This window comes from Eptatretus burgeri, chromosome 17, assembly GCF_056783735.1.
Source record: "Eptatretus burgeri isolate ZD-2024b chromosome 17, Ebu_testis_v1, whole genome shotgun sequence".
NCBI classification, from domain to species: domain Eukaryota; kingdom Metazoa; phylum Chordata; class Myxini; order Myxiniformes; family Myxinidae; genus Eptatretus; species Eptatretus burgeri.
The window spans coordinates 48,482,397-48,510,366 of record NC_140977.1 but is presented as its reverse complement, the minus strand read 5'-3'; the positions used below and the strand labels follow the sequence as shown (position 1 = coordinate 48,510,366).

At 42.7% G+C, this 27,970-nt stretch overlaps 1 protein-coding gene across 26 annotated transcripts in view; it reads right to left on the bottom strand.

Moving 5' to 3' along the window:
• The window catches only part of LOC147010026 (uncharacterized), a 147,880-nt gene that overhangs the window by 63,936 nt on the left and 55,974 nt on the right, over positions 1–27,970 (bottom strand). For 13 of the 26 annotated variants that reach the window (XR_015052670.1, XR_015052665.1, XR_015052664.1 and 10 more), the window contains 2 exons: positions 13,833–13,889; positions 12,515–12,613 (listed from right to left, as the gene is read on the bottom strand). Coding sequence is in view for 14 of the 26 variants with exons in the window: in XM_085861073.1 (XP_085717199.1) it covers positions 12,515–12,613; positions 13,833–13,889 (156 nt within the window). In the remaining 12 variants the exon portion in view is untranslated. Of the gene's footprint in view, positions 1–328; positions 5,705–12,514; positions 12,614–13,832; positions 13,890–14,036; positions 19,681–19,701; positions 20,126–27,970 lie in introns of those variants that run through there. The other 13 variants (XM_085861066.1, XM_085861069.1, XM_085861072.1 and 10 more) reach the window with 12 other exon arrangements.

The window sequence follows — 27,970 nt, the reverse complement described above, 5'->3', positions numbered from 1 at the left end:
TCCACCAATTTGGTGCCTTGTGGTGGGAGTGAGGATTTCTAACATCCACTGGTGCTCTGGTGAAGAATGGTCAATGGATTGCTAACCTGTTCCAGGCAGTTCTTTTGCCTTTCCAAATTGCAGTTATCAAGTGCGATTGCCACACTGGTGGGTCTGATGATATTTCTCGGGGAAATGCAAGAGCAGATAATGCTGCTAAAGCTGCAGCCATTTCCCAAGATGCCCTATTGGTATCACAATGTGCTTCAACACCAGCTGCAACTACGCAATCTCTTGATGATGTTACTGCTTTGCAAGCAGCTGTAAATATAGCAGAAAGAGATTTGTGGATAATGTCTGGATGTGAATTTGAAGATGAGTCTAAGCTATGGAGGTCACCCGATAACCGCATGGTGACTCCAAAAGCTCTGTTACCATGGCTTGCTCACCTAGCACACATTGCTGGCCACACAAGTAAGGTGGGAATTTGTTGCTCTATTGGGAAACAGTGGTATGCCCCAGGTATACCACAAAATCCAAATCGATTTTGTGCAAACGCCAAAATGCTGTGGGTACGAGTACATTTTAGTTGTGGTAGATATGTTTTCCAAATTAGTGGAAGTGTAATCCTGTAGGAAAGCAGATACCACTACTGTTGTCAAACTTTTGATGAAAGATTTTGTCTGGAGATTTGGGAGACACTGTAAACTTTCTAGCAATCAGGCAACTCATTTTATGGCCAAAGTGGTGAAAGAATTGAGTATGGACTTGCAAATCAAGCAGCATTTCCATTTCCCTTATCACCCACAGTCAGCAGGGGCGGTTGAGAGACAGAATGGGTTTCGCAAGAATAAACTAGCAAAAAATTGTGAACAAACTAGGCTAAAGTGGCCTGATGCACTGTCAATAGCTCTAATGACAATGAGGTCGACGACTAATCGAAAAATGGGCTTATCCCCGCATGAGATTATAATGGGAAAACCAATGACGTTGCCACGCTCAGCTCCATTATCGGAAAGAGAGATGGATGTGCATCAGATGGACGAGATAATGCTGACCATTTGTATTGCCGTAAATCATGCTGTGGGGGGCTTCTATGCGCAGGTGAAGGAAGCCTTACCTGAGCCAGCTACCGCTGACTGCCACGGCTTCAAACTTGGGAACTTTGTTTATATAAAGACTCATAAAAGAGGAACGCTCTGCAGCCGAGGTGGTCTGGGCCCTTCCTAGAGCTGCTGACGACCCACACTGCTGTTAAATGCCAGGGCCGTGCAATGTGGATCCACACCTCCCACTACAAATGAGCCCAATGCACGAAGGATCAGGAGAAGGAATTCTGAATGACCACTGTCTTGGGACTATTGTGATAGCCTTCCTTGTTATATGCTTATGCACACCATTTGTTTTGACTTCTATGGTAGAGATGGGGATAGTCCCATGGCTGATAGGTCGGGACAAGTACTACCCAAAATAATGTTCACTTATATATTCATCGGCAAAGTGATTTTTGCACACCTTACTGAGCCAGTCGGAAAACAAGCTCAAATGAGCTAAGATCCTCATCCTCTTAATGATGACGTCATAAAATCGAATATGACGTCATTGTGATGTATCAGGTTTGCGATAGATTATCTGTGCTCATGCCCGGCTTGATTCCCGCAAACAAAATTCAAACAGCTTGCCTAGTTTCGGAGAAAATGGTATATGATGACCACTTCCAGCTCCTGCGGGAAGCTTCCAGAAAGGAGGCGTTACCCATTTCCAACGCCTCGCCCCTATGAACCACCCAATGACGAACGATCTCCCCCTTGCAGCGCGCGGGAAAATCCACGCGCCATCGGAATACCTTCTTCTTTTTCATGGCGTTCCTGGAATCCCTTGTTCCTTTTCCTTGGTGGAGACGGTTTTACAAGCGGAGTGGGTTGTAGAGTGGTTTATGGAGAAGGTGATCAGTAGTTGGCGTAGTGGGGAAGGTGATTAGCGTAATTGTGGTTGAGGTGATGAGGATGGCGTGGTTTGTTGAGAGGCGCGCGTGGTTGTGGTGGTGGGAGGACGGTGGGTCTGAAGCAGTTGTTTGAGAGCGATGTTGGTGGTGGTGGTGGGGTTGTGGTTGGTGGTTGTTGTGAAGCGGTTGATCCAAAATAACGATAGCAAAGAAAAACAGCTATCTCAAAGATCATAGCCCTGTGACACGAATAATTCCCATTAAACAACAGTGGGGAAATCTAACTGAACACAGACTTATCGGTCTAACTGAACTAAGGACCTTTATGGTGTTCTGCGAATTTCCACAGCCGTAAAAATATAATATAACATATCATTTGAGACCTGATGGAATACAAATCCATTTTACTTCTTTCAGTCTGTGTGCAGTTAGCCTGCTTGGATTATAGTCAGTGGCTCGGTGTGCAGTTTGCCTGCTCGAATAACTGTTTATGTGAAGAAGGCAGAGACTGTCTGGAAAGCATGCCAGAGTGATAACGGAGACGTCAAATTCCTTTGTTCTTTTCTTGGCAATTGTAAGCACTCAATCCTGAAACCGTGAGAGTTGCTTGTGCTCAATATTCTGATTGGTTTAGCTGAGGTCAATTACAGGTCTCGCTTGCCTGACCACCTGATATGTTCCCCTCCCGTTCCGTTTCTTGTCCATTGCCTTTTCCCCTTCGATAAATTTATTAAATACACGAGTGTCGTGACTGTGGAGACCCTCTTGTTGCTTTACCCATAAATTTGTAATACAATCATGCTTTTGGAGTTTGGCATTGTTGCGAGTTGTTTTCTCAACTTTTTTTTTGTCAATTTATCATTTGGGGGATTTCCTCGAGATGTTGTTCTTTTTCTTTTCCATTCCGCTTCCTTGCGTTCTTTTCGGTCTTCCTTCATTCCTTTCTACAATTTCCCAGCTCATCCTTTTCGGGGGAAACTCACACCTCGGGGGAAACTTCTGTTTCCCCATTTCTGATAAACTCTTTTCGGTGTATTTTCAAACAGCTGGTTTTGTTACCCTGCACACGCAAAGCAAAAAGCAAGGTGAAGCAATTAATTCATATCCATCTGTCTTATTAGTTTATGATCGAAGAACGACTTGTTTAAATTGAATGTTATAATTTGAAGACAAGTCTTATGTTTTAACGTACTTTGTGTTTGAATTCATCCCAATCGCTCATGCGCAGATAGAAGAAGAGATATTTTAAACTCTGCCTGCCTGTCAATCAAACAAAATTGAAAATCATTTGAAACAGGAAACTTACCGTTTTTAAGGATGTCATAATGAACACATACAACAGGTACGAAGAATTCACGTAAAGTGTTGGTAGGGTAGTGTAATAGATACTGGGTAAAACCTGGAATTTATTTTATTTATACGCCTTTAAACCTTTTAAATAGAATTAAACTAGCAGAGTACACGCCCTTCCGGTGGTTTTGTTCCAAGCATGCAACACGTTCTTCTGCCACATACCTTTATTTGGACGATGTATCGGCAAGTGACAACTGCCACAATGGCTCCCGAAAACAAAAATAAATAACCTGGGCTATGTGCATGAAGCAAAAACATACCGACTGCTTATAATTCAAAACACTTCACTGCACTGGAAAACGTGGGGACAGGAATAATGTACGACTGTAAATGGTGGAAACTTGTAATACGTTCCCCCACCTGGAGGCGGCGCTACATGATACACATTTACATTGGGAATTTGTGCCCCTCCCCCCCCCTTTCCTCCCCTACCCGCCACACTTCAAGACCACCGACATAGATAAAACCTTTTCTACTAAATGGGGTCATGTGGATCCTATGTAGAAGTCTTGATGTAATAGGGCCAGAACTGTGGGAGGAGTAGCGCGACAAATAAATAAACACCGGTCTGTGAATTATAGCAAGGATACTTGAAGACTATAAAACAAATAGCCTTCATAATACTTCCAAGAACCATTCAAAATATTTCAATATAGCATTAGAGAGCATAGCACATGCATCAAGGTAAACAAAATTCTGCCATCATGGCTATCTATGTCCAGACAATACCATCATCTCATCTCCATCAACATTGCCATCATATTATTGGATCAAATGTATCATCATCATTATTAATGGTAAGATTCATGATCTTAATAACTCAAGAAAATAAACTATATTTTACATTTTTCACAAAGGAAAATGAGCCTGGTGTTGGCTTGACAGTTAACGTGGCTGGCTTAAAATTTGAGGGTCTTGAGTTTGAGCCCCTGGCCCGCCGTTAAATAACACCAGGTGGGTTGATTCAGCCTGTCATTTTTCCGAGGCTGGCAAAGCGAGTACCAGCTTACAAGAAACAGGGGGCACTGCATCAGTGGCACAACTGCACTCCCACCAATGATGCAATCAGCAGCCACAGGCTGCAGACAAAATAATAATAACTCAAGAAAATAAAGTATATTTTATGTTTTTAACACAGGAAAATGATACATTATTTTATGTTCTTAACTCTTTCATTTATGAAAACAAAACAGCACAAACGTGTTAATTAAAAGAACAGTTTGGACAAATTTTAAAGTTGAAGTCTCCAGCCCCATTTTCCCCATGACCCCAGAAGTTTTCAGATTTGCGGCTCATGGGGATTTTCAAGAATGTAATCCCCACGAACGGCAATGCCCTATTGTATGTACCGACACACTGTGCCGGGTATCGTGTTCTATGTACTCTCTAGTTTTCTTCTGTTGTTGACTTCGTCACAGTTTTTTTTATTTTCAGCACTTACATGGATTTTTCTGCACCTCTTCTCTCCAGTATGAACCCTCATATGTACTTTGCAGTTTGAGTAATGAATAAATGATTTATTGCACAAACTGCACTTGTATGGCTTTTCGCCAGTGTGAGTCCTCATATGATTCTGATAGGTGGCGTAATGGCGGAACAATTTATTACAAACTCCGCATTTGAACGGCTTTTCTCCCGTATGAATCCTCATGTGTGTCTGACAGTTTGCTTTCTGAGTGAATGATTTATTGCACAAAGTGCACTTGTGTGGCTTCTCCCTAGCATGAGTCATCATATGTGATTCACAGGTTGAATTCAGAAGGAATGATTTGTTACACGCTGTACACTTGTATGGCCCACTGTGGGTCCTCATATGCATCCGGCGGTTTGAGAGGCGACGGAATGATTTATTGCACACACTGCAACCATATGGTCTCTCCCCGGTATGAGTTCTCATATGCTCTTTGAGAGTTGAGCTTTTTACAAATGATTTGCTGCAGACAGTGCACTTGTATGTCTTTTCTCCAGTGTGTGTCCTCACATGGGCCTGGCATTTTTCATTCTTCGTGAACAATTTATCACAAAAATGACACTTAAATGGCTTCTCTCCGGTATGAACCCTCATGTGTTGCTGAAGGTTTGAGTTACGACCGAATGGTTTATTGCACACACTGCACTTATACGGCTTCTCCCCAGTGTGCGTCCTAATGTGATTTTGATACGTCGAGATGTAAGGGAATGTTTTAGAACATAGGCAGCACTTGAACTGCTTCTCTGCAGGATTGATCCTCAGGTGGACCTGGTATGTTGTGAAGCAACTGAATGATTGATCGCACACGGTGCACGCGTGTATCTTTTCACAAGTGTTAATCATCAAGTCTTCCTTTTCATAATCTTCAGACTTCGTGTCTTGAATATTTTTTTGTTGCTGCAATGAACTCCCTGTGAAGATACAAGACGACATGCTGCAGATTGGTGTCCGTTTCTCTGAAGAATGGCGAGAAAACAGAAGTCAGAGATATTGGAGAAATAGCACACATATGCCATTGCAGATCAATCCATAAAAAGGCAAACAAAATCTAAATATTCAGTCTTAGACTCATTACAGAGACTTCTCCTGTGTTCTGCAATTTGGAACCTTCATTTCCCACAAATAAATTAAGAACTCGAAGGGCACTCGGTAGAGCACATATACTGTACCTCCACCACACAATGCCTGATCCACAAGAACATATTGTTACGAATCTGGAAGCCATTTGCACACAGACAGACAGCAGCCCCCGCAGTTCAGTTATTTTGATAAGCATGTGTTTATAGTCAGGGTCCCGTCCTTCTGTCTAATGGGAATTTCGTGTGTGTGCTACGAGTTACTTTTGTAGTCAGGTTTTTTATATCTTTAAATCTTCATCCTTCGTTTTCGCACTATCGCCATCCATCGCCCACGTGCAGCGCGTCACGTTCAGGGGTGAGGTTTCCTCCGCCCACAGTGAGCTCGTCCAATCAACGGCGGACACGAGTCGCCCGACAACCACTCGTCCAATCCGGAGGCGAGTACCTCAGAGCGTTTCCCTCGACCCGCAGGGGAGGGGACGATAAGACGAGGTGGTGGGCCGTCGTCGAAAAAGGGTGGTCCCGTCGTAAAGAAAGAGGAGAGGGTTGGTCTTGGTTGGAGCGGTCTGCAGTCTTGGTGGCGATTGGCTTCGTCTGCAGTCTTGGTGCCGGTTGGCTTTGTCTGCAGTCTTGGTGGCGGTTGGCTTCGTCTGCAGTCTTGGTGGCGGTTGGCTTCGTCTGCAGTCTTGGTGGCGGTTGGCTTCGTCTGCAGTCTTGGTGGCGGTTGGCTTCGTCTGCAGTCTTGGTAGCGGTTGGCTTCGTCTGCAGTCTTGGTGGCGGTTGGCTTCGTCTGCAGTCTTGGTGGCGGTTGGCTTCGTCTGCAGTCTTGGTGGCGGTTGGCTTCGTTTGCAGTCTTTGTGGCGGTTGGCTTCGTCTGCAGTCTTGGTGGCGGTTGGCTTTGTCTGCAGTCTTGGTGGCGGTTGGCTTTGTCTGCGGTCGTGGTGGCTTGGTCTCGGTCGTCTTCTGCTGCTGTTTGCGGTGGCTCCTCATGGTAGTGCCGGCCGAGCAGCCAGGGAAGTGGGCCGTGGACTTCTGGTCGTGGGTTCGAGTCCCACCGTGGTGGTTTGGAGTCGGTGTAACCGCACGAGGTTGGGAAGGTACCCCGGCCCGGCTCTTCTGAATAAAGACCCACGGGGTCCATTTTCTTTTGGGTGTGTATGTGTATGTGTATCCGTGGGCGCCGTCTGTAAGTAGAATTGCTACGTGCCTTGTACATTGTGAATTACATTTCTTATTCGTGATAACTCTGCTCTGTGTCTCCCTTCCCGATTATTGCCCATTGTAAAATAAACCCCCGTGTTAAATGTTCCAGTTCGTCATCCGTGTTTTTCCTTCATTGACCCAGTACGGTGCGTATTGAGAATGAGCGAGGCCGTTTAGGCCGGTAAGTTGTCATTGGGTCCGACGGACTCTGGTAATTGCGCTCGGTTACACTGGACCGAGGTCGCCAGAGCGACCCGTTTCGACAAAGCCTATCGAGGGTGTGGTTTCCCCGGTAGCTATACTGCATGTTTATTTCGGTATATTGGAGATCGAGAGAATTAGCCCTACTCCACGCGGTCGAAATATTGGCATCCACGGTCCGCTAATGGACCCGTGACCTTTGGAGTTGTCCGAGACTCACGACCTAAATCCCGGGTATTCGGTGGGTGACGACTCTACTGCTCCACCTAGTGGTCGGTTATCGCCGCCGAACCCCGGCCCACAACAAATTGATGTCAGGAGTGGGATTCACTCCTCCCCCCACTCATTCATTCGCACCATACATTCCACATTCGCTCCATTCACACTTGGGCCCGCTGTCCCACATTCACTCATTGTACACATAATTAAAAAAAAAATTTTCAACTCACTCCCATCACTCAACACTGCCATTCTGCTAACTAAATTCCCCTAACTAACTCGTGCTCCCGTCATCCCTTAAACTCGTGCACGTTCCATTTCATTCTATAACGAAGCTACATCCCCACTACACATTCCATGTCTGTCCATATCTCCCGATCGATTTCTAAATCTAAACTAAATTCTCACCAACTTGTTCCACAGGCCCCATGGAGGACGGCTCATGCCCCCATGAGGCCAGTCTATCTACACTAAACCCTTCCCATTAACTATTGGTCCTTTGCCCAAGCAGGATGTTTACCACATCCTCGCCGGGGCCGTGTACTCGTAGCAAGGCCCCTCGAACCTTGCCCCTCCAGGGTGGCGGTTTACGGCACGCCCATTCGTGCCTTTCATTGGGCAATACATGGGGCCTTGTAGGCGACCACTAATTGCGACAAGAACTCGCCTTTGAGGGGTCCGCCATGCGAGCCAACACGCGCCGCTCGCCCGTAACTCATGCCACGAGGTCCCCAGTGACATCACCCGCGCACCGAACCTGCACGATTTCCCATGCAGGCCCGCACAAGCGTATCGTCCTGGGAACCCGCTCCGTGTGTTCCGCGAACAGAACACGTGGCGCTTCACACACGCACCCGCATGCGGACCCGTCCACTCTAAATTCACACAACACTCGCCATCTACATTTTCGCCGTCCACGCGGCCGGCTCGTATCCGACATGGAGCATTCTCGCGCCGGATTGCGATCGCGCGGCCACGCGCGTGCGGACCGTGCGCGACAAGCACCATGGACCTCGTACGTGCCTTTGCGATTGCCAAATTAACCCTTTGTAGCCTTCCAGGCTTGCTTTTCCCGTCTCCCGTCTGAATCTGTCCGACGTCCATTTCCATGCACGCACGCAATGTTACTCACACCACTCGCCCACCTTGACACGCACTCTGGGACAATCACATCGGGGATTCGTGTTAACTCAAGGGGTCCCAGGATCTCTACCCCCCCACCCCAAACTCTACATGGACCCGTACGCATCATACACCCGCTCGACCTCACACGGCCCAACCAAACTCACCTGGTCGCAGTCCACTTCGAGGGAGCATACCGTCTCCCCCTGTTCCTGAGGGAGGTTACTCTGATGCTCGCCCTGGGTCACGAAACATTCCCCATGCTGAACCCCATTGTCCCCTCCTATCTCTACCTGTGTGTGCTCCTCTTTAGTTTCATGCAATTCGTCCCCCTCTTTTGATTTCTGCGTCTCCGTCACCTCGTTTATTATTTCCGTTAATTCCTGACTTATCGTCTCTATTAATTTTTCCGTCGCCCCCTCGTGTCTAGTTTTACACGTCTCCCCAATTATTGTGGTGGCGTCGCTCATCGTCCCGACCTCCATTGCGGGCCAGACATCTTCCACACTCCCTTTTAACTCGGTCATCTCCCCACGTACAGCGCCGATCTCGTCTGCCATTTTGCTTATTTACACCCACCTGAGCCAGCTCATCTTGGCCCGCCATGGTGCGTCTGAGAATAAATTTCACTCGCTCTCAATTCGGAGGGAACGGGGGGGGGGGGGATGGTTTTCTCCGTCCACCCCTGATCCGAATCCCGTTAATTTCATGGAGTCGGAGGGGTTCGAACCCCGCTCCTGAACACCAATTTGTTATGGATTCAAATCCCGCAAATTTTCTATGGAGGTAGAGGGGTTCGTATCCCACTCCTTTAGTTTGCAACAACAAAATTTAGACTTCCCCCTTTTTTTTTCTTTTATAATTGCTTGTCCCTAACCCTCCAATTGCCTTTGTCTGGCTAACCTATCCTGTCAAGCCTACTCCCAACCCTTGAAATTATTTCTGAGGGGACTAACGAAGAGACTAGTGTCCTGCCTCGAGGCCCAACAAAGCCTCAGAATAGCCTCCACAGAGTTCAGCAATCTTTCCCAAGGTGGGTCCAGCGGCTTTTGGAGAGCAAAGGGATGGATGGTGCGAAGGGGTACAGTTTTTTTCTAACTATCCTATCCTTTATTAAACTATAAACTATCCCCGGGGGTTTTCACCACACCTGTCTCTTTAAACTATTGGTTCGAGAAACAAGGATTCCCGTCGCCTGTGTTGGTGTCCATTATCAATTTGGGCCCTGCCCACAAATTTTCTCTCGTGCCCTTGCATAATTTTGTGGCTGGGCTGCATGGCTCAACTGGCAGAGACTTCCATCTGCCGAACTCTAACTACGACACCCCTGAGCCCTGAGGCTGTCTCCGAGTCTACCTGCTCCTTATGAACGCGGTGAGGGGGGGTGCCCTTCCTGCCATTGCCCCCCTTCCATGCCCACATGGCATTTTGGTGCTCCAGGTCCCTTTCCGAGGGTCGCCAGTGCGCAGTACACTATCCCGGTCCCTTGGACCCATGGCCTACTCTGGCGAACTAGTCCGGTGCCCGGGGTGCCCCCTACTCAATACGCTCATTACAACAGCCACGCTCCAAGCCAGTCAATGGACTCCTGCACCCTTCAAAAAGGTTTCGAGCCTTCTTCCCACACCAAAAACAAAACGACCTCCTTTTGGTAAATTTGACTAACCCACTAACTAACATTACTGTCCCCAGGGTCCATTGGGTGAGATTCCCTCCCCCCCCCCCCAATCATTCATTCGCACCATGCATACCACATTCACTCAACAAATTTAACCTCTCGAATCTGGATCTTCACCAAAATTGAATCAATTCTTCCTCATCACACACCAAACGTATTCACAAAGTTTCATTCAAATCCGTCCACAACTTTTTGAGACATCATTTTTGGCCCTATCTCGATGGTGAAGAATCACTTAGATTCTCGTAGCCGGATCCGGATCCAGGTATTCACCAAAATCTAATCTGTTCACCCTTGTCATACACATAAACTATCCAACAAATTTCATCCAAATCCGTCAGCAACTTTTTCAGATTTCCTGCAAACAAACAAACAAAAAGACTGTGGTGAAAACAAAAACTTTCTCCACCTTCGGTCATGAGGTTAACATGACAAAGATATAGGAGGAAAGCTGAAAACATATCTCAATCAACATCCTGTTGATTTCATCCTTTGTTCTCCGTTGCCGCCGATGCATATTGACTCGTTTTTATCTAATTGCATTAAATGAGGTAAATTTTTGTGCATGATGTATGTGGTTGTATGCATTTGATATTCACAAACCATTGTGGTTCAATTCTCCATTATGACGACGTTCCCGTAAACTAGAACGGCACTCGGTAGATCGCATACCTCTGCCACGCTGAACAGTATACATTTTGTATCCCACCGATAGGCTGGTTCTGCATCTGCACCTGAACCAAAATCTAATTCACCTACTCAACTCATCCACCAAGTTTCGTACTAATCTGTCCACAACTTTTGGAAATACCGCACAATATCTTGTAACCGTCGAGAGCCCACGCCTCACCTCACAGGATCGAATGGTATTCCCACTTAGCAAATCGTGTTCGGCCCAAGAACATCCAGCACACCCACAGAACCGGGGCGCTAACAAAACGGAGGGAGGGATCCAAGAGGAAGCGCGTGGGAGGAAAACTCGAACTGCCGAGCAATGGGGCAAACAATCACAGCCTGGGTTGTGAAAGGTGCATCGGGGCTTGTAGGAGACCCCTCACTACTGCTTCTCAAAATTTCTCTCATTTCCTTGGGTGTTTGTATCCGTGTGCGTAGAGTTGCGAAGTAATTGTTTTAATGCATCCGATGGTGGGTATATCGTATAGGGGATAATGGGAATGTATATGTGCTTGTACATTTGTGAATATCGCTTGCCTTGCCTTTTTCCTGATTTATCTCGCCATTTCCCAGTTTGAATTCCCCAAATGCCATTTTCCCACCAATTTCCAGCTTGTGTAATAAATTCATGAAAGATTTGATATCATGTTTTGACTTATCCTGCTCAGTTTTGATCTGAGATGGCGCTTCTGGGAAAATCGGCCCAAGTGATAATTTGATGTGGTGGACGATAGGGTGCGGCGAATAATGCTGGTTCACTCGGCCAAGTAATATTCGCTACACAGCTACCGGCACGGTAAACCGACCTTGGGCGCGAAGATCCAGCCAGTGGTTAGTGTTGTAGACGAAGTTCATGGTCTTTTGATACACTCTTCAGCCTTCCAGAGCTAACTGGGCCAAATACATAAAATCGTATTTGGCCCCATCTTTCAATGGTGAAGAATCACTTAAATTGTTGTATTCGATCTGGATCCAAATCTTCACCAACATTTAATCAATTCGTCCTCGTTACCCACACAACCTGTCCAACAAATTTCATCCATATTTCATCCACGGATACAAAATTTCATCCAAATCCATCCATAACTGAGATATCCTGCTCACAGACAGCCTGGGGTGGAAACATAACCTCTGTTCACCTTACGTGTTGGAGGTGATTAAGAAAATTGTCATCCAGATGTGGATCTTCACCAAAATCAAATCAATTAGTCCTCGTTACAAACCCAACCTGTCCACCGAGTTTAGTCCGGATCCGTTCATAACATATTGAGATATCCCGCTCACAAACGGGTGAAAAACATAACTTCCGTCCACCTTTGGTGGAGGCAAAGATAGTTACATGGGAGCTGTCACTCAGAAAGACCTCCATGGTGTTTTTGCTTCTCACAACACCATCAAAATTGCTCTCAACTCCTGCACATCCTTTTATCGTTCTCAACAGAAAACTTTGTCAGTAAATTGAACAAATTTACAAAAGGAAAATAGTCTTACTGTGTCTTAGATATCACAAGTGACAAATACAAAGTGACATGTGGCACAGCAAGTCCTCAGTAAAAAATAATTCTGCATCGTTAGTCCTCTGAGCTCACCATCTGCTGGAAAGGAATCTTCACCAATCTCTTCCTTCACCTGGACATTGTTCAAATTCTGATGAGAGTGACCGTTGAGATGTCTCTCCTCCGCTGAACCTGGTGCATTGTACACAATCCAGTGTTCGATCAGTGGAGAATATTGATTCATGAATAAATCTCACATTCAGCATCGACATGTTATTTTTTTGATGTGCCTGCACAGGAAAAATAAATTGACGAATGCTGCGTGAAGAAAGTCGACATTAAAGTACACCTGAGTGGGGCATACACTCGTCAATACGATCTCGGAAGCACGTGACAAAAGATTCTCGTTCGATCCAATACAATCTGCATGAATTTATCGACTTCATAAACTTACCTCCACCTGTCATCCCATAGAGCAGAGTCCCAGCCACGAGAACTCTACCCACCATGGTGTACTTCACTATTGCCCAACGTACGAGTCATCTGTCTGCTGGCTTCACCTTCATCAGTCTGTTGGCTCTTTTTCATAAAACTTATGAATCGCATGAGCCTCAAAATCTGCAAAGTTAATTCATGATGTTTCTTGTTGATATTTTGAGTCGCCTGTCATGCCTTAACCCAAATCTGTTGAAATTTGAAAAGTTTTTGTAACTCATCTCGTCCAGATTTAACTAGGGTGTCTTTCCACCAATTGATCACAGTGAGAGGTGGATATGATGATCGCAGTTGCTGACCCAGTTTATCCAAACTGTTTCGATTGTCCGTTATTTATTCACAATCTCAGATATCCATACACAGAAGAGTAAGGTTCCAATCTGGGCTCGTCTGAGAAGAGAAGAAGTGTAAAACAGCAAAAATAAGAAACATCTGCCTGAGACAATATCTCAAGAACTTGACGATTGCATGTGTGAACGCATTAAAGATACCCCAGGATACGCACAGAAGAAAGCACCAAATACTGTGTCTGTTCTCTTGTTTCGTCTATTCAATCCCATTCTTCCCTGCAGGGCTTCAAAACACCCTATTCCATTCATTTGTTCTGTTACCGTTTCATCTCTGTTCTCTCAACCCATTTCTTGCTGTGGTTAAGCTCGTGTCCAACTGGTTCACCTCCTGTGTCCTCCACCCCCTCTCTCATTACTCGTATTCTTCCCCTGAACCAAATGTCCCTCTTCACTGCTGTTGGTACGTTTACCCTCTTTCCACTATGTTCCTTCCGTTCCAGCTCACCCATTAGTCTCAAATTTGGATACAAAAAGGGTATTTAAATCGTATTTAAGGAAACACAAATTTATAATGTCTCCTTGCCAATTCGATATTTTTAGACAGGGAATTGGAGTTATCGACTTACCTTGTGAAGAACAAGCGTCAAAATGTTCACACTTCACTTCCAGCTCACCGTAAACATCTGTAACAATATGCAAAACAACATTGTAAAGTATTGGAAATAAAAGACAATTTGTACAGCAATTAATTAAGAGCCACTTAACATTCTTTGCATCATTATTTGCTTCAAGATGCCCGTTTTTTTGTTTGAGAAAGCAGTTCTCAACACCTTCGCTCGAGCCAGTGTATGATGGCTGAGAGGGTGGACAGAATAGATGGAATCATCAGGTGCTGTTCACGTGGTCGCCCAATCCTTTTTGCATCTGTAGAATTCAGTCCTGCCGATCGGCCTGTATTAACTGCCATATTTCAAGGCAACGAGGTTGCTCCCGCACATTAGCCACAGAAATATCGGCTTCGGCAAGAACCTGGTCAGAGAAGCAATGTATGGTAGAGTGGACACAAAAAAAGTTGAATGGAAAGTTAATCATTGGCATGTCCAGGAGGGAGGACATACCAGTTGGAAAGCTTACAGATCAAGTCAAACGCACAGTCATGGAAGGCCTTTGCCTCAATGACGTAGTTGGTTGTTACGAAGCAAACACCCAGCCAGCTGGCAGAGTTATACAGAATTTGCTTCATATGAGAAAATGAGGGTTGGGATGGAAGGTAAAGAGTTGATCCACGTTTGATGCAATTGAGGTGTGTATCGTCATCACCATTCAGGAGATGGTTTAACCATATAGACAACTATTATGTGACTGCAGAAAGGTACATGCAGCCAAATGTATTCCAGAGGGTGAGGAGGGGTACGTCTGAATCTTCACATCATCAGCAACAACACCAATGCGATAACTATGGGGACTTTCAAAGCGGAGAGAGAATAGCCGAGGAAGACAAAGGAATATTTTTTTTTGTATACCTTGTCGAGGCTCGTATGAGAGCAAACACACAATGCACAGCAAGGGAGGCATGAGACAAGAGGGATGGGAGGGGGAGGACAAAACAGTGGGGAACAGAGACATTAGATCTGTGGAAGGGAGAGGGATGGGGTGGGGAACATGGGGAATACAAGATGGACATTACAGGGGCTTTCTGGAAGGAAAGCAGTGAATGTGAAGGAGGGGGTTAGGGGTGGATTAACGGGGGTAGAAAAGATTGAGGATTTAGATGGGAGATGATAAGAGGTGGTGGTGAACAGCTGTTTTGAAGGCCTGAAGGGAAGAATGGGATTCAATCGAGTGAGGGAGTTTATTCCAAAGGCAGGGAAAAAGAGGAATGAAAGAGTGAATGTGAGCAGTGATTCGTCATTTTGATAATCTTACCAGAAGGGGGTTGTTGGCAGACCTTGAGCGCCCTGCGGAAATGTGGTGGGGACAAATCGCAGAGACAGAGAGAGAGAGAGCGCAGGGGGCAGTGAGGCTGGAGAGGAGACGGTAGAAGACAGAAAGACCACCGACCAGCCTGCGGTGAGAGAGTGAGAGGCCCAAAGACTCGGCCTCATCGTGGGAGATGCCGATGATCCTAAATGTCTTGGTTTCCACAGCATGAAGCCGAGAAAGGGGGGAGGCAGGAGCACCAGCCCAGAGGGGAGAGCAGTACTCCATTAGGCTGCGGACGAAAGCTTTGGAGGTGGTCAGAAGCTCGGGTGGACCGAGGAAGGACTTTACACGATGGAGGATTCCCAGTCGGTGATTGGCTTTGGAGGCAAGGTTTGAAATGTGGCTTTCCCAGGAAAGGTCATGGCAGATAGTGAGACCCAGAAACTTGAAAGAAAGGACTTCTTCCAGAGGATTGTTGAGAAAGTGGATGGGGGGGGTGTTCTAAACGGTCCTATCGGATTGACATAGTGAGTGTGTGAGATTTGTCCGGATTGAAAGACATGTTCCATGTGTTGGACCAGTTTGTGATTTTACTTAGATCTGTAGTGAGCGAAGAAGCTGCTGCATGCCGGTGTGAGGGATGACAGATGATACGGCAGAGGGTGAAGTCATCAGCACAGAGATAAAGAGGATTTTCCAGAGAGTCGGAGAGATCATTGATGAAAACCAGAAAAAGAACAGGGCCCAGAACGCTACCTTGAGGAACTCCAGCCTGGACAGGAGGAAGGGATGAAAGAACTCCATTTAGGGCCACACGTTGACTGCAACAGGAGAGGAAGTCTGCGAGCCATGAGTGGAGATGGCCTTCGATACCATAGGAAGAGAGTTTGGTGAGTAGGGCAGGGTGCCAGACCATGTTAAAAGCACACGATATGTCTATGGATATGGCTATGATTTCAAGTCTCGCATTGAGGACCTCCACCCATTGTTGGGAGAACAGAAGCAGCATATCCAGGGTAGAGTGATCTGGTCTGAAACCAAATTGAAGATCGGAAATCAGGCCATTGGAGAAGAGGAAGGATTTAATGTCTGAAGCGATGATGGATTCCATAACCTTGCTGATGATTGGGAGAAGGCTGATTGCTATGTAGTTGCAGGGATCTGTTTTCGCACCTTGTTATACAGGGCAGTCATGTTTGCTGATTTCCAAACAGATGGCAGATGACCTTGGGCAAATGAGAGGGTGAATAGAACAGAGAGAGGGTGAACAAGAGCAGAAGAGCAGGTTTTAGGACAAAGGAATTGGAACATCCTGCGAGAGGAATGTTTTCATGAGGCGTACAATATCCGGACCTGCGACATTCATTTGAATGGAAACATCGGTAATGTGAGAACAGGGCCTTCAAAACAATGGACCACACTGTTAGGGAGAGGGATGTGCAGTGGTGGGAGAAGGAAAATAGTGGGTACAAGTGGGGTAGATATACTCATTCTGGCTCACTTTCCCCCATGTTAAGTGAATGGGGATTCTCAGCGATTCATATTTTTTCCCTAAAAAAGAAACCTCCTTTTTATCCCAACCTGTTGAATTCTCTGCTGTTGAAATATCTAAAACATGAAAGTGAATGGAGATTTTAATAGTCTCCCCTTTTAGCCTCGGAGAACTTTTTTTCAAATAACCAATGCACATTGTTTAGCTCACTCATTGAACCTATAAAGATTTGTTCATTCTCAAATTCCTTCAATAGTTTAATTTTCTTTGCACAATAATCCCCATCTAAAATATTTAAAAATAAAACATTTGAATCTTTATATTTTTCAAGATACCCCTTTTGTGTCATTATGAAATGATATACTTCTCTCATTGATCTCATCTGACCTCCCCCTGAGTTGCAGATTATTTTTTGCATAAGCCATGCCCACTTCTTTTCCTAAACTCCGCCCACTTCCTTTAAGCAACACCCACTTTTCATGACCCAACTTCCCTTAAGCTCCGCCCACATTTTCGAAGCCCCACACACTTTTACTAAGCCCCACCCTCTTTTGTGAGGACCACATACTCTTACATCATTTCCTGTTAATCGATTTTCCAAAGAATTCTTCATTTTGAAAAAAAATTCTCCATTCTAACAACATCGAACTCACAAGGATTGCCTGAGCTTGCCCAGGGAATTTTCAAAGAATTCTCCATTTTGAAAAAGGAAACCACACCCACCAGTGTTTCTCTATAAAAGCTTCAAACCCAGACTCCATTTCAAACATATTTTACTTTTACTGAGAATGGAGTGCTGTGCTGAGCTTGAGTGGGATGACTTTGGAGTTCTACTACTTGTATGGAACTAAACCTTCAAGTTGATGAACTGGATTCAAACCTCTTATCTATTGATAAGGGAAATCGAGGGAACTTCAATTGAGGGAAAAGACGCAACGAACGGGTAAACATTCACACGAGGACATTTATTATTATAGCACGTATGCAGGCATGCACGTATACAATTATGCGAGGCAAATACACATGCATTGATGCAAGGCAAAGAAAAGCAATGCAATCAACAAAAGCACGACAAGAAGAACTACAACCGTTGGTCTATTTATTATGTACAATTACTTAAACAGGTTTACTTAAGGACACGGCGCCACATCTCTCATACAAAAACCCCGAATAGAAAGAGAAGGAAGGAAAACGTGACCATGTGGTGAATCCTCGGGGCCCCGTCCTCCTTCTCCCGACCTCGTCACGACAGACCTCTGCTGGCGTCTCCGACCTCGTCACGACAACGACCTCTGCTGGTGGCTCGGACCTCCGACCTCATCAGGACAGACCTCTGCTGGCGTCTCAGCGCCTCCGACCTCGTCACGACAACGACCTCTGCTGGCGTCTCGGACCTCCGACCTCATCAGGACAGACCTCTGCTGGCGTCTCGGCGCCTCCGACCTCGTCACGACAGACCTCTGCTGGCGTCTTGCGCCTCCGACCTCGTCATGACAGACCCAGAGAGAGGGGGCTTCCTCACAACCACCCAGAGAGCGCGATCCAGAGAGAGAGAGAGAGAGAGAGCTTTAGCGTGCGCGATCCAGAGAGAGAGCGCGATTCTCCTCAGCACATCTTGTATAGCCCCTCCCCCTCGCCCCCTCCCGTTTCCCAGCGCGCGAGGGAAACTTCCAGAAGAAGCCGTTTTCCCGCTCAATCGGGGCCGTTCCCTCTCCGCTGCGCCGCATTCATTATTGCTTCTTGTTTTTCTCCTGCACGTGTTGAGAATCCACTCGCAGGGTTGGGAGTCTCCTGCGTTGACCGGCGGAGTTGTTATTCGTTGGGGGGGGGGGCGGGAGGCCGTCGTCTGTTCTCCCTCGATGAATACCAGGCTTCTGGCAACCGTGTTCTGAGGTGGAAACGCGGTGGTGGTTGTGGTTGTCATAATGGTGGCGTGGCTGGCGTTTTGTGGTGGTTGTAATGGTGGTGTGGTTGGGCGGTTGTGGTTAAGGTGGTTGTTGTGAAGGCGGTTGTGGAGAAGGTGGCTGTTGTGAAGGCAGTTGTGGAGAAGGTGGCTGTGGTTGTTGAGATGCGGTTGGTGGTGGTTGAGAGGCGGTTGGTCCAAAATAAAGATAGCAAAAGAAAAACACTACCTCAAAGATCACAGCCCGGTTCATGAATAAATCCCTTTAGACCTCGGTGGGGAAATCTATCTGAACACAGACTTATCGACATAACTGATCTCTGGGATACCTGAATGGTGTTTTGTGAATTTCTACAACCGTAACAATATAACCATTTAATAATTAAATCACTCAATTAATACATTATTATTTTCTCTCAGGAAATTGTATCTGAAATACAATATGAAAAATACTGCTTTTGCCACAACTTGGGACGAAATTGTTGGCTTGGTTGAAGACCTTATGAGCGACCAAGACCCACAGAATGAGCTCGTCCTTGATGACCCAACCAAAGAGTTATACCTTGGAGACCAGCAAAATCCTGAAAAAGTTTTACAGCAATAGTACTCATTGCGAGTTATCAAGACAATACCCACTGAACAAGTTATACCTTCATGAGCCAGAATACAAGTTTTACCTTGGAGACTCACAAATTTTGAAAAAAAAAAAAATCAGTAAATGAATTCTGCCTTGATGGTTTAAATAACTAACTGGGAGACTCGGGAAAAGGGTTCTGCCAAGATGGTTCTAAATATGGAGCCCACCTTGGAGACTCACAAATTAAAAAATAAAAAACAAAAATAATCAGTGAATGAGTTATCCTTGGTGGTTTTAAATATGAAACCTACCTCGGAGACCTCACAAATTTTGAAAAAAAAATCAGTAAACGAGTTCTGCCTTGATGGTTTAAAAAACTACCTTGGAGACTCGGGAAAAGGGTTCTGCCAAGATGGTTCTAAATATGAAGCCGACCTTGGAGACTCACAAATTTTGAAAAAAAAAAAAAAATCAGGAAATTACTTATGCCTTGGAGACTTTTTAAGTTGATTTTATTTTGGAGACTTGAAATGTGGGTTCTGGCTTGATAACTCACAATGTGATACATATCTTGGAAACTCAACAGGAATGTGGTTATACCTTGGAGACTTGGAAAGTTGGGTTTATTTTGGAGACTTGAAATTTGGTTTCTACCAAGACTCTTGGGGATCTCAACCTATCGATGTGATTCTTTGTTGGATGGTGCTTGATGAGAGCAATATCAAGAAAGTTCTGGGAAGAAAGTGCAGGAAAGTTCTTACTCCCCCTTTCTACTTCATCAAACCTGAAAGCCTTAAAAGACAGAATTGGAAGAAGGGAAAAAAACAAAAAATATATATTGTTAGATCTGGGAAGAAGATGCAGGAAGGTTCTCACTTCCCCTTTCTACTTCATCAAACCTGGAAGCTTTAAAAGACAGAATTAAAAGAGAAAAAAACATAAAAAAATATATATTGTTGAAATACGTATTAAAAAAAAAAGATATTGTGTTGGGCGAGGGTTGGGTTGGGTTGGGGTTGAGATTTTGAATGTGAGGGTTAGGGCGGGTTTGCGTTGGGGTTGAGATTTTGAATGTGAGGGTTAAGGTGGGTAAGGGTGGGTTAGGGTTGATTATGCTCCCTGTTATATTATCACACACACAGACACGCACACACACACACACACACACACACACACACACACACACACACACACACACACACACACACACACACACACACACACACACACACACACACCAACAAACAAAAGTTAAGCCTTGACTATGCAGTTGAGGATTCTGTGTTTGGGGTTCACAGATCTAAGAACGTCCCCCTTGACACACATTATATATTTTTTAATTAACCTCCGCCATCGAAGATGGACGGAGGTTACTGTTTTCACCCGTCTGTTTGTTTGTGAACAGTATTACAGAAAAACTCCTGGACGGATTTCGACGAAACTTGTTGGGGGAATTAGGTATGGTCCAAGGATCATGCCATTAGATTTTGGACTTGGTCCAAAGTTCAATACAGCCATTTTGAAAAAATATTTGAATTTTTGTTTTTGCATTTCTACATGTTTTAAGTGATTTCCAACCAAAAAAAAAAATTTGTTGGAGAAAAAAAAAACAATTTTGCAACTTTTTTTTCAAAAAAAATTTCGATTTTTTTTTTTTTGGGGCATTTCTACATGCGCGTCGATCTAGTTTAATTTATTCAATCGTGGTTCAGTAGAGTCTGATCCGTTTTGACCTATAATGAATCGGATATCAGGTTCACTTAAGTGACCCAGCAGTATTGGCAGCGGAGATTTTGCACTCTACCGAGTGCTCCCCCTCTAGTTTAACCGTGTTATACACCTCGGACTTGGTCCTCGAGTGTCCATAAAGGTGTATAGTAGAGGGGAGTGAAGCGCCAAACTATTGCTCCCATCAGTATTATTTGCTTTGTTTTGTCTTTTGTAATTCCTGTGAATAAAATGAACCTAAAATCTGTTGCCCTTCCAAATCATATACTTTATAAGTCCAAGAAACTGTATCAATTACATAAACAGTTTTAAAAAGTTCATTTGTCCACTGCTTTGTATAACCCATTTCAAAATGAGATTTCCATCTATATATTCTGACGACATCACCAACTTTGAACTTAGGCTTTTTCACATTAATCTCTTTTTCATATTTTAATTTTGTAAATGTTTCTGATGGTTTCTTATTCGTTGACGTGTGAATCGTGTCATTATACTTATCCACAATATCCTGAATAAAAGATGACCATTGTTGAGAACCGAGTTGTGTGAATTTTTTATATAGTCTCTCTTTTAAGGTACAATTAAAACGTTCAATAACAACGGCTTTTCCTTCATTAAAGGTACTGTATCATGTAATACTGTAATTTTTTAGAAAATTCATAAATGTCTTGTTATAAAACTCTCTACCCTCATCAGTCCACAATTTTTTAGGTTTTCTCTTACATTTATTAAATATCTGTTGAAAGGCTTACATAAGAATATTACCCGTTTTGTTTTTTTTAAGGGACAACCCACGCGTATCTACTCCTCAAATCAATAACTGTTAAAGCATACTTGTACCCCTTATCATTATTGAGTTCAATCAAATCAGTGGACCAGATATAATCAACTTCCTTGGAATAAACCTTCCTTCTCTGAAACTTTGTGAATATTGGTTTATGTAATTCTTCAGCTAATTGCTCTTCAATCTTAATGACATCATTAGAGCCTACAAGTTTTTTTCTGAATTTCCAAGTCCAAGTTTCAATTTAGCACTGATCATCTTCTTCACGATGAACCTATCAACTTTTTCTCTCAAGGTTGGATTTTGTATCAGAGACAAATTATACAACATTTCTCTATCGGCTTCATGCTTTTCTTCAAAAGTTGTGGTATTCCCATAATCAATATCGTGTCTGATGCACACTTCATCAACCCTATTGATGGGTTTACTCCATGGTTTAGGATTGTCTGCCTCATCTTATCTTTTATCCAAGTTTGTGCCTGGACCACAGAAAGAATACCCTGGTAGATGTAATTCCCCTGGTATTCCAGTAGTTGTAAATTTACTTCCTGATAAAAACTTTTGTGTATCTCCTCCGAGTTTGTGTTTGGAGATAAATTGATGTTTTTTTGAACCACACACCGAACATGTACCTTTTTATATGACCCTATTATTTTTACTTTTAAAATATGAGATATTTTTAGTATTAGTTTCCTTTTTACATTTGAGACAATAACTCATTTATTTATGAGAAAAATTCCAACAGAGTGCGAAAACTTTTTTAGTTGCCAACATGCACATTTGAATCTTAATTTTTAAAACATAAAGAATCCTTACAAATGTCTTCACTCTCTCCTCCATTTATTTGAGAAAAAAATGAAAAACTTAAATTAAAGTCAATATTTTGTCCTTGATAACAATGTCAATAGTCTTGTCGAAAATATTGCTAATAGACATATCAATTCTTTGTTTTTCCTCCTCGGTACATTAAGATTTATTACCTTCGCAAACTTCGTTTGACGAAGGTATTGTATTGACCCCTGTGTATTTATTTATTGGTAAATATGTGTGCGGACAACATTGCGCAAAAACTGCTGGACCGATTTGCATGAAATTTTCAGAGATGATGTGCAGTTACTCAAGGACGCCAGGCGAAGCTTTTGGGAGCAATCGAATTAAAGGTCAAGGTCACAGTCACGAAAAGGTCAGAATCGTTTTTTCGTCATAACGTGGTCAATTTTTATCCGAACGAGATAAAACCAACACCAAAATGTTCATTACTCAATTCTACATTCTAGGCTATGCCACATGAAAGGTAGCAGTTGGGGGTCAAAGGTCAAGGGGGCCACCACAAAGCATTTTTCATTGGGCAGCGTCGTGGACAACATTACGCAAAACCACTTAGCAGATTGTCATGAAATTTTGTGGACTTGGTTGACATCATGAGAGGACAAATCGATTAGATTTTGGGAGCGATCGGATCAAAGGTCAAGGTCAAGGTCACAAAAAGGTCAAAATCGTTTTTTTGCGATTAAAGTGTCAATTTTGTTCCGATTTCCATCAAATTAAGTCCAAAATGTTCAGTATTCAAATCCCGATCCACTGATATAGCATATGGTATCGTGTTTGCAACCCTAGTTAGTCTGTGGAAGTCAAAGGTCAAGTGGGTCACCAAAATGGAGTTTTTGATTGGGAAGCGTTGTGGACAACATTACACAAAAACCACTTCGCAGATTGTCATGAAATTTTGTGGATGTGTTTGGCATCACGAGAGGACAAATCGATTAGATTTTGGGAGCGATCAGATCAAAGGTTAAGGTCAAGGTCACAAAAAGGTCAAAATCGTTTTTTTGCGATTAAATTGTCAATTTTGTTTTGATTTAAAGCAAATTAACTCTAAAATGTTCAAAATTAAAATTCCCATTCCTCTAATATGACACATGGTATAGTACTTTTGTCACCCAAGGCAGCGGTTGGGGGTCAAAGGTCAAGGGGGTCACACAAATTCACATTTATATCGGAAAGCGTTGTGGACAACTTAACGCAAAAAAAACAAAACGCAGAGAGGCTTTAATTGTTTTAGATTTGTTTGGCATCATGAAAGGACAAATCCATTAGATTTTGGGAGCGATCGGATCAAAGGTCAAGGTCACAAAAAGGTCAACATCGTTTTTTAATGATGAAAACGGTTAATATGTTTCCGATTTACATCAAATTAACTCCAAATTGTTCAGTGTTCAACTCCCCATCTTCTGAAATGACACAAGGTGTAGTACTATTGTCACCCTAGGTAGCGGTTGTGGGTCAAAGGTCATGGGGGTCACGAAATGCATATTTGTATTGAGATACGTTGTGGACAACTTAATACAAAGGTAATAACTAGAATATATCTCTGTCTCTAAACTGTGTGTCTGTTGATGCAACAAGGGCCATAAGGGCCCTACCAAACTTAGTTACTAAGTAAAATACAACAAATTTTCATTAAGGAGACTTGGTATAGTTTGATATGCACATAGCTTCGCTCATGGTTTAGAAAAAGGAGTTTTACTTTCTTGTTTAATTAGACGCCAATTGAAATGACGTTTTTGTCCTCGCTCGGATTTGAAAACATGATCTACTTGATCCATGTCGTGTCTGCGTGGTCAGTGACATTTGACCGAATCCGAACCTACATGCTACAGAGTTCGGCACTCGGGACAACGAATCACCTAAAATTGTCATAATCGTAATAGTTCTAATAACAAAATGCTTTCACAAAATCCGGATCATGGACTTTAAATTTGCGAAATTCCCGAACAGATTTAGTGGAATTTTAGTTCCTCATTTCACTCTCATGCCATGTTCAAACTAGTGGCTGCGGCGAAGGTATGCGCTCTACGAGTGCCCGTTCTAGTTTATTTTCTGTAATACCCCCAATCTTTTTTTAATCTCACTGGTTTCCATATTTATTTATTCTCTCTCTTTCCTCCCTCTCCTCCTTCTTCTCTCTCCTCCTTCTCTCTCTTCTCCCTCTCCTCCTTCTCTTTCTTCTCTCTTTCCTCCTTCTCTCTCTACTCTCTCATCTCCCTCTCCTCCTTCTCTCTTCTCCTTTGTCTCAGTTTCTTCAACTGCTTCCTCGTCCCTTACTATCCTTGAATCACTTAAACCCCATAGAATATCATACATATATTCATCAGGATTTCTTGTTATTCCTGTCTCCAGATATTTTTTTTTTACAACAGGAAACCAATAAAATTTCTTTTGAATTTCTAAAAGAGCCTTACGTTTTCATAACTTTATAATTTTTTCCTTATTTAACATTTTAATTAAATCCAAAGTTGTTGGTTTATCAACATCAGCATAATGCCAATCTTTTATTGAAAATACCTCATTCTTATGTTGTAGAACATATTTATTAAAATACCGAATTCCCTTTTCTTGAAGGTATGCTTGGACACAGAAATGATAATTTTCTTGAAGTCATTTATGTATTAGAAATATATGACAGAATAATATGATGACACGAAACACCTCCCCAAAGTTAAATCATTTTGTATTTCCTTACTTATTATATATATATATATAATCCTGTTTTTTTTCTGTTTTCATGATATAAACTAGGGCAAAACCATTTTTATATTTACCGTTATTAAATTATTTTATTTGTTCTTTGTAAATCGTGCTTCCACAAAACTCATTCTCAATACCAAGTGGATAATATTCTTCCTTACGAGACCGATTTAATTGTTCCAGGTCTTCCAGGTCAATTTTAAATGACCAATTATACCCTAAATCATTCATATCATACCCCCATTGTTCTATTCTCATACAAACGATATGCCCTTCTTTATAAAAAATTATTTTAATTGGAACTGTGAATTCTGTATGACCTGGAGATAAAATAAATAGTCCTATATCTTTTGAATACACAGCCATTTTATTTCAGGATATATATTGTGATAAATCGCTTTATCTCACCAAGTCATTGGCGTCAGTCAGGCTTGGATAATTTTTTAATTTATAAGCATTTTTCATGTTAATATTTTTTGTTATACTATATTTGCCTTTGTCGTTCAGCCTGTGCCTTTGTGTCATAATTTGATAAATCAATATCCAATTCTTGGGATACACCAAAGATAGAACCATCTTTACCAACATAAGTCATTTATATTAGATTAAAAATAATGTCATTAAATATTTTATTTTTGTTGAGTTGAAATAACACATATAGACATAATTTACCACAACACTTGGAATTTAATTCTTGGATTTCAAATGTTTGATAAACACCATTCTGTAAGAATTTTATGACTTCAACAAGTGGTGGAAGACCAAAACTATCAAAATAATATTTATCTTGACGATGAAAAATACAAACCCAATGAGAACCGTTCCCATTATTATCTTCTAAGTTCATAATAATATTCGTTGTACGTTTAGGCACGTTTGTTAATTCATCTCTCATACAAATAACCACATTATGAATTGTTAATTTCTTACAATATTTGGCAAGTTGTAAATTTGATGTTGTATTCTTTCAAAATTCTTTAAACCACTCATCAAGGCTCATTTATTTATTAGAAAGATATAATCCATTACCTCTTTTAGTTAATTTTACACCTGCTTGTGCGATAGAAGAAAGCATATCTCCAACTAACAATCTCGCTTTATCAGGCAGACTTTCAAGTTTTTCAGCAAAATCTACAATTACACCTTCTTCTTCTTCTTCTTTCGGCTGCTCCCTTTTTAGGGGTCGCCACAGCGGATCATCCGTATGATCCGCATAGTGAGTTGACACATGTTTTACGTCGGATGCCCTTCCTGACTCAACCCTGGTCACCTCTTACGACACAAGGATATGGTACACCTATTTTAACCAGGGTATACACCGGCCCAGTACACTGGTACTCATTTCGCCGACCTCGGAAGGATGACAGGCTGAGTGAACCCCCTGGTGTTTTAATTCAGTAGCCCAACGGGGATTGATATGAACTCAGGACCTTTTGGATCCCAAGCCGCTGCCCTAACCACTGCGCCAACACCAGGCTTCCAAAATCTACAATTACACCACTTCCACTAATTTGTTTCTCCAACTCTTTGTTATGTCTTTCCAATTCTTTTTGAGCCCAGAGTTGAGCCTTCCTTTCGTTGGCAGTTTTCACCGCTGCTGAAATACCACCCGTCAATGCTCCAACCGCACTTAAACCAGCAAATGAAAGAATTAGAAATGGGAGAAATCCTCCACTCGTCTCTCTTATTGAATATTTTTTCAACATTGGTTTTGTCATTTTCATTTTAAGTGAGCCAGTATCGTTCAAGATTTTACCCTGTTCTCTTGTGAGCAAGACATCAATTCTTACTGCTCCTTTTCTCTGAATTGTATTGATGTTAATCGTACAAGGCTTTTGATTTTGAACACATGATGATAGTTTATGAAGATTGATTTGATTAACATATACCCCAGTTGGTACTTTGGCACTCATTTATTTAACAAAAAATTATGTGAGACTAATCATAACACCATTATCTGTATTAATCTGTAATTCTGTTTCTTCCAAAAGCAAACAATATGAATCAACTTCTTCACTCTCTCCTCTTTCGATGTATAGGGAAGTATCCACTCGATTAGACTTTATAGTTTCCTTTTGAGCACTCAGGTCAAATGCATAGATTGTATAGAAACTTTTAAATGCTGTCATATCCAAAATAGCTTCTGTATTTCCATTACTTTCACACACTTTTTGGTAAGACTTGTATGCTTCAGCAAAATCATTTTTTCCCAATTAATTTCCAATCGATCTCGTGGATAAAATGTTCCATCTGGAGAAACACGAAGTTGTTTCACCTTAGCATTATCACTCAATGCATTATCGCCATCTGTTTTTTTTAAAATGATCCACAGATAACGTGGCTTTCCTTCCAGAACACCCAAATTACAAATGTAAGTGGTTTGGTTTAGTTTTACGTGTTGACATCTTCTTTTGAAGTATGATAGACTGAGTGGTTTCTTTGAGTTAAGTCTTCTATTCAACATCTCTTCTATTTTAAGATTAGAAGTCTATTCACTGATATACCAACTCATTTCATCAATTACAAATTTATTCTGCTCACCAAAAGCACTACCAACACCAAAAAGTAATCTATTTTCATTGTCATTCCTTTGTAGTTGAAATCTAATTTTAAGACCATACAGAACTTTATCATGATCACAAAATCCAAATATACCTTTAAGAGGAACTGCCACAGTAAAACTATTAACTGCTTTTGCATCATCATTATACGCTCCTTTCCTTTTAATATATCCAGGGTCTGTGGTTGTTCCCATTGACATATCAGGAATAAAACCTTCGACAGACCCCTTTCCCATTCTATCACTGAATGAATATAGTGTAAATTCCA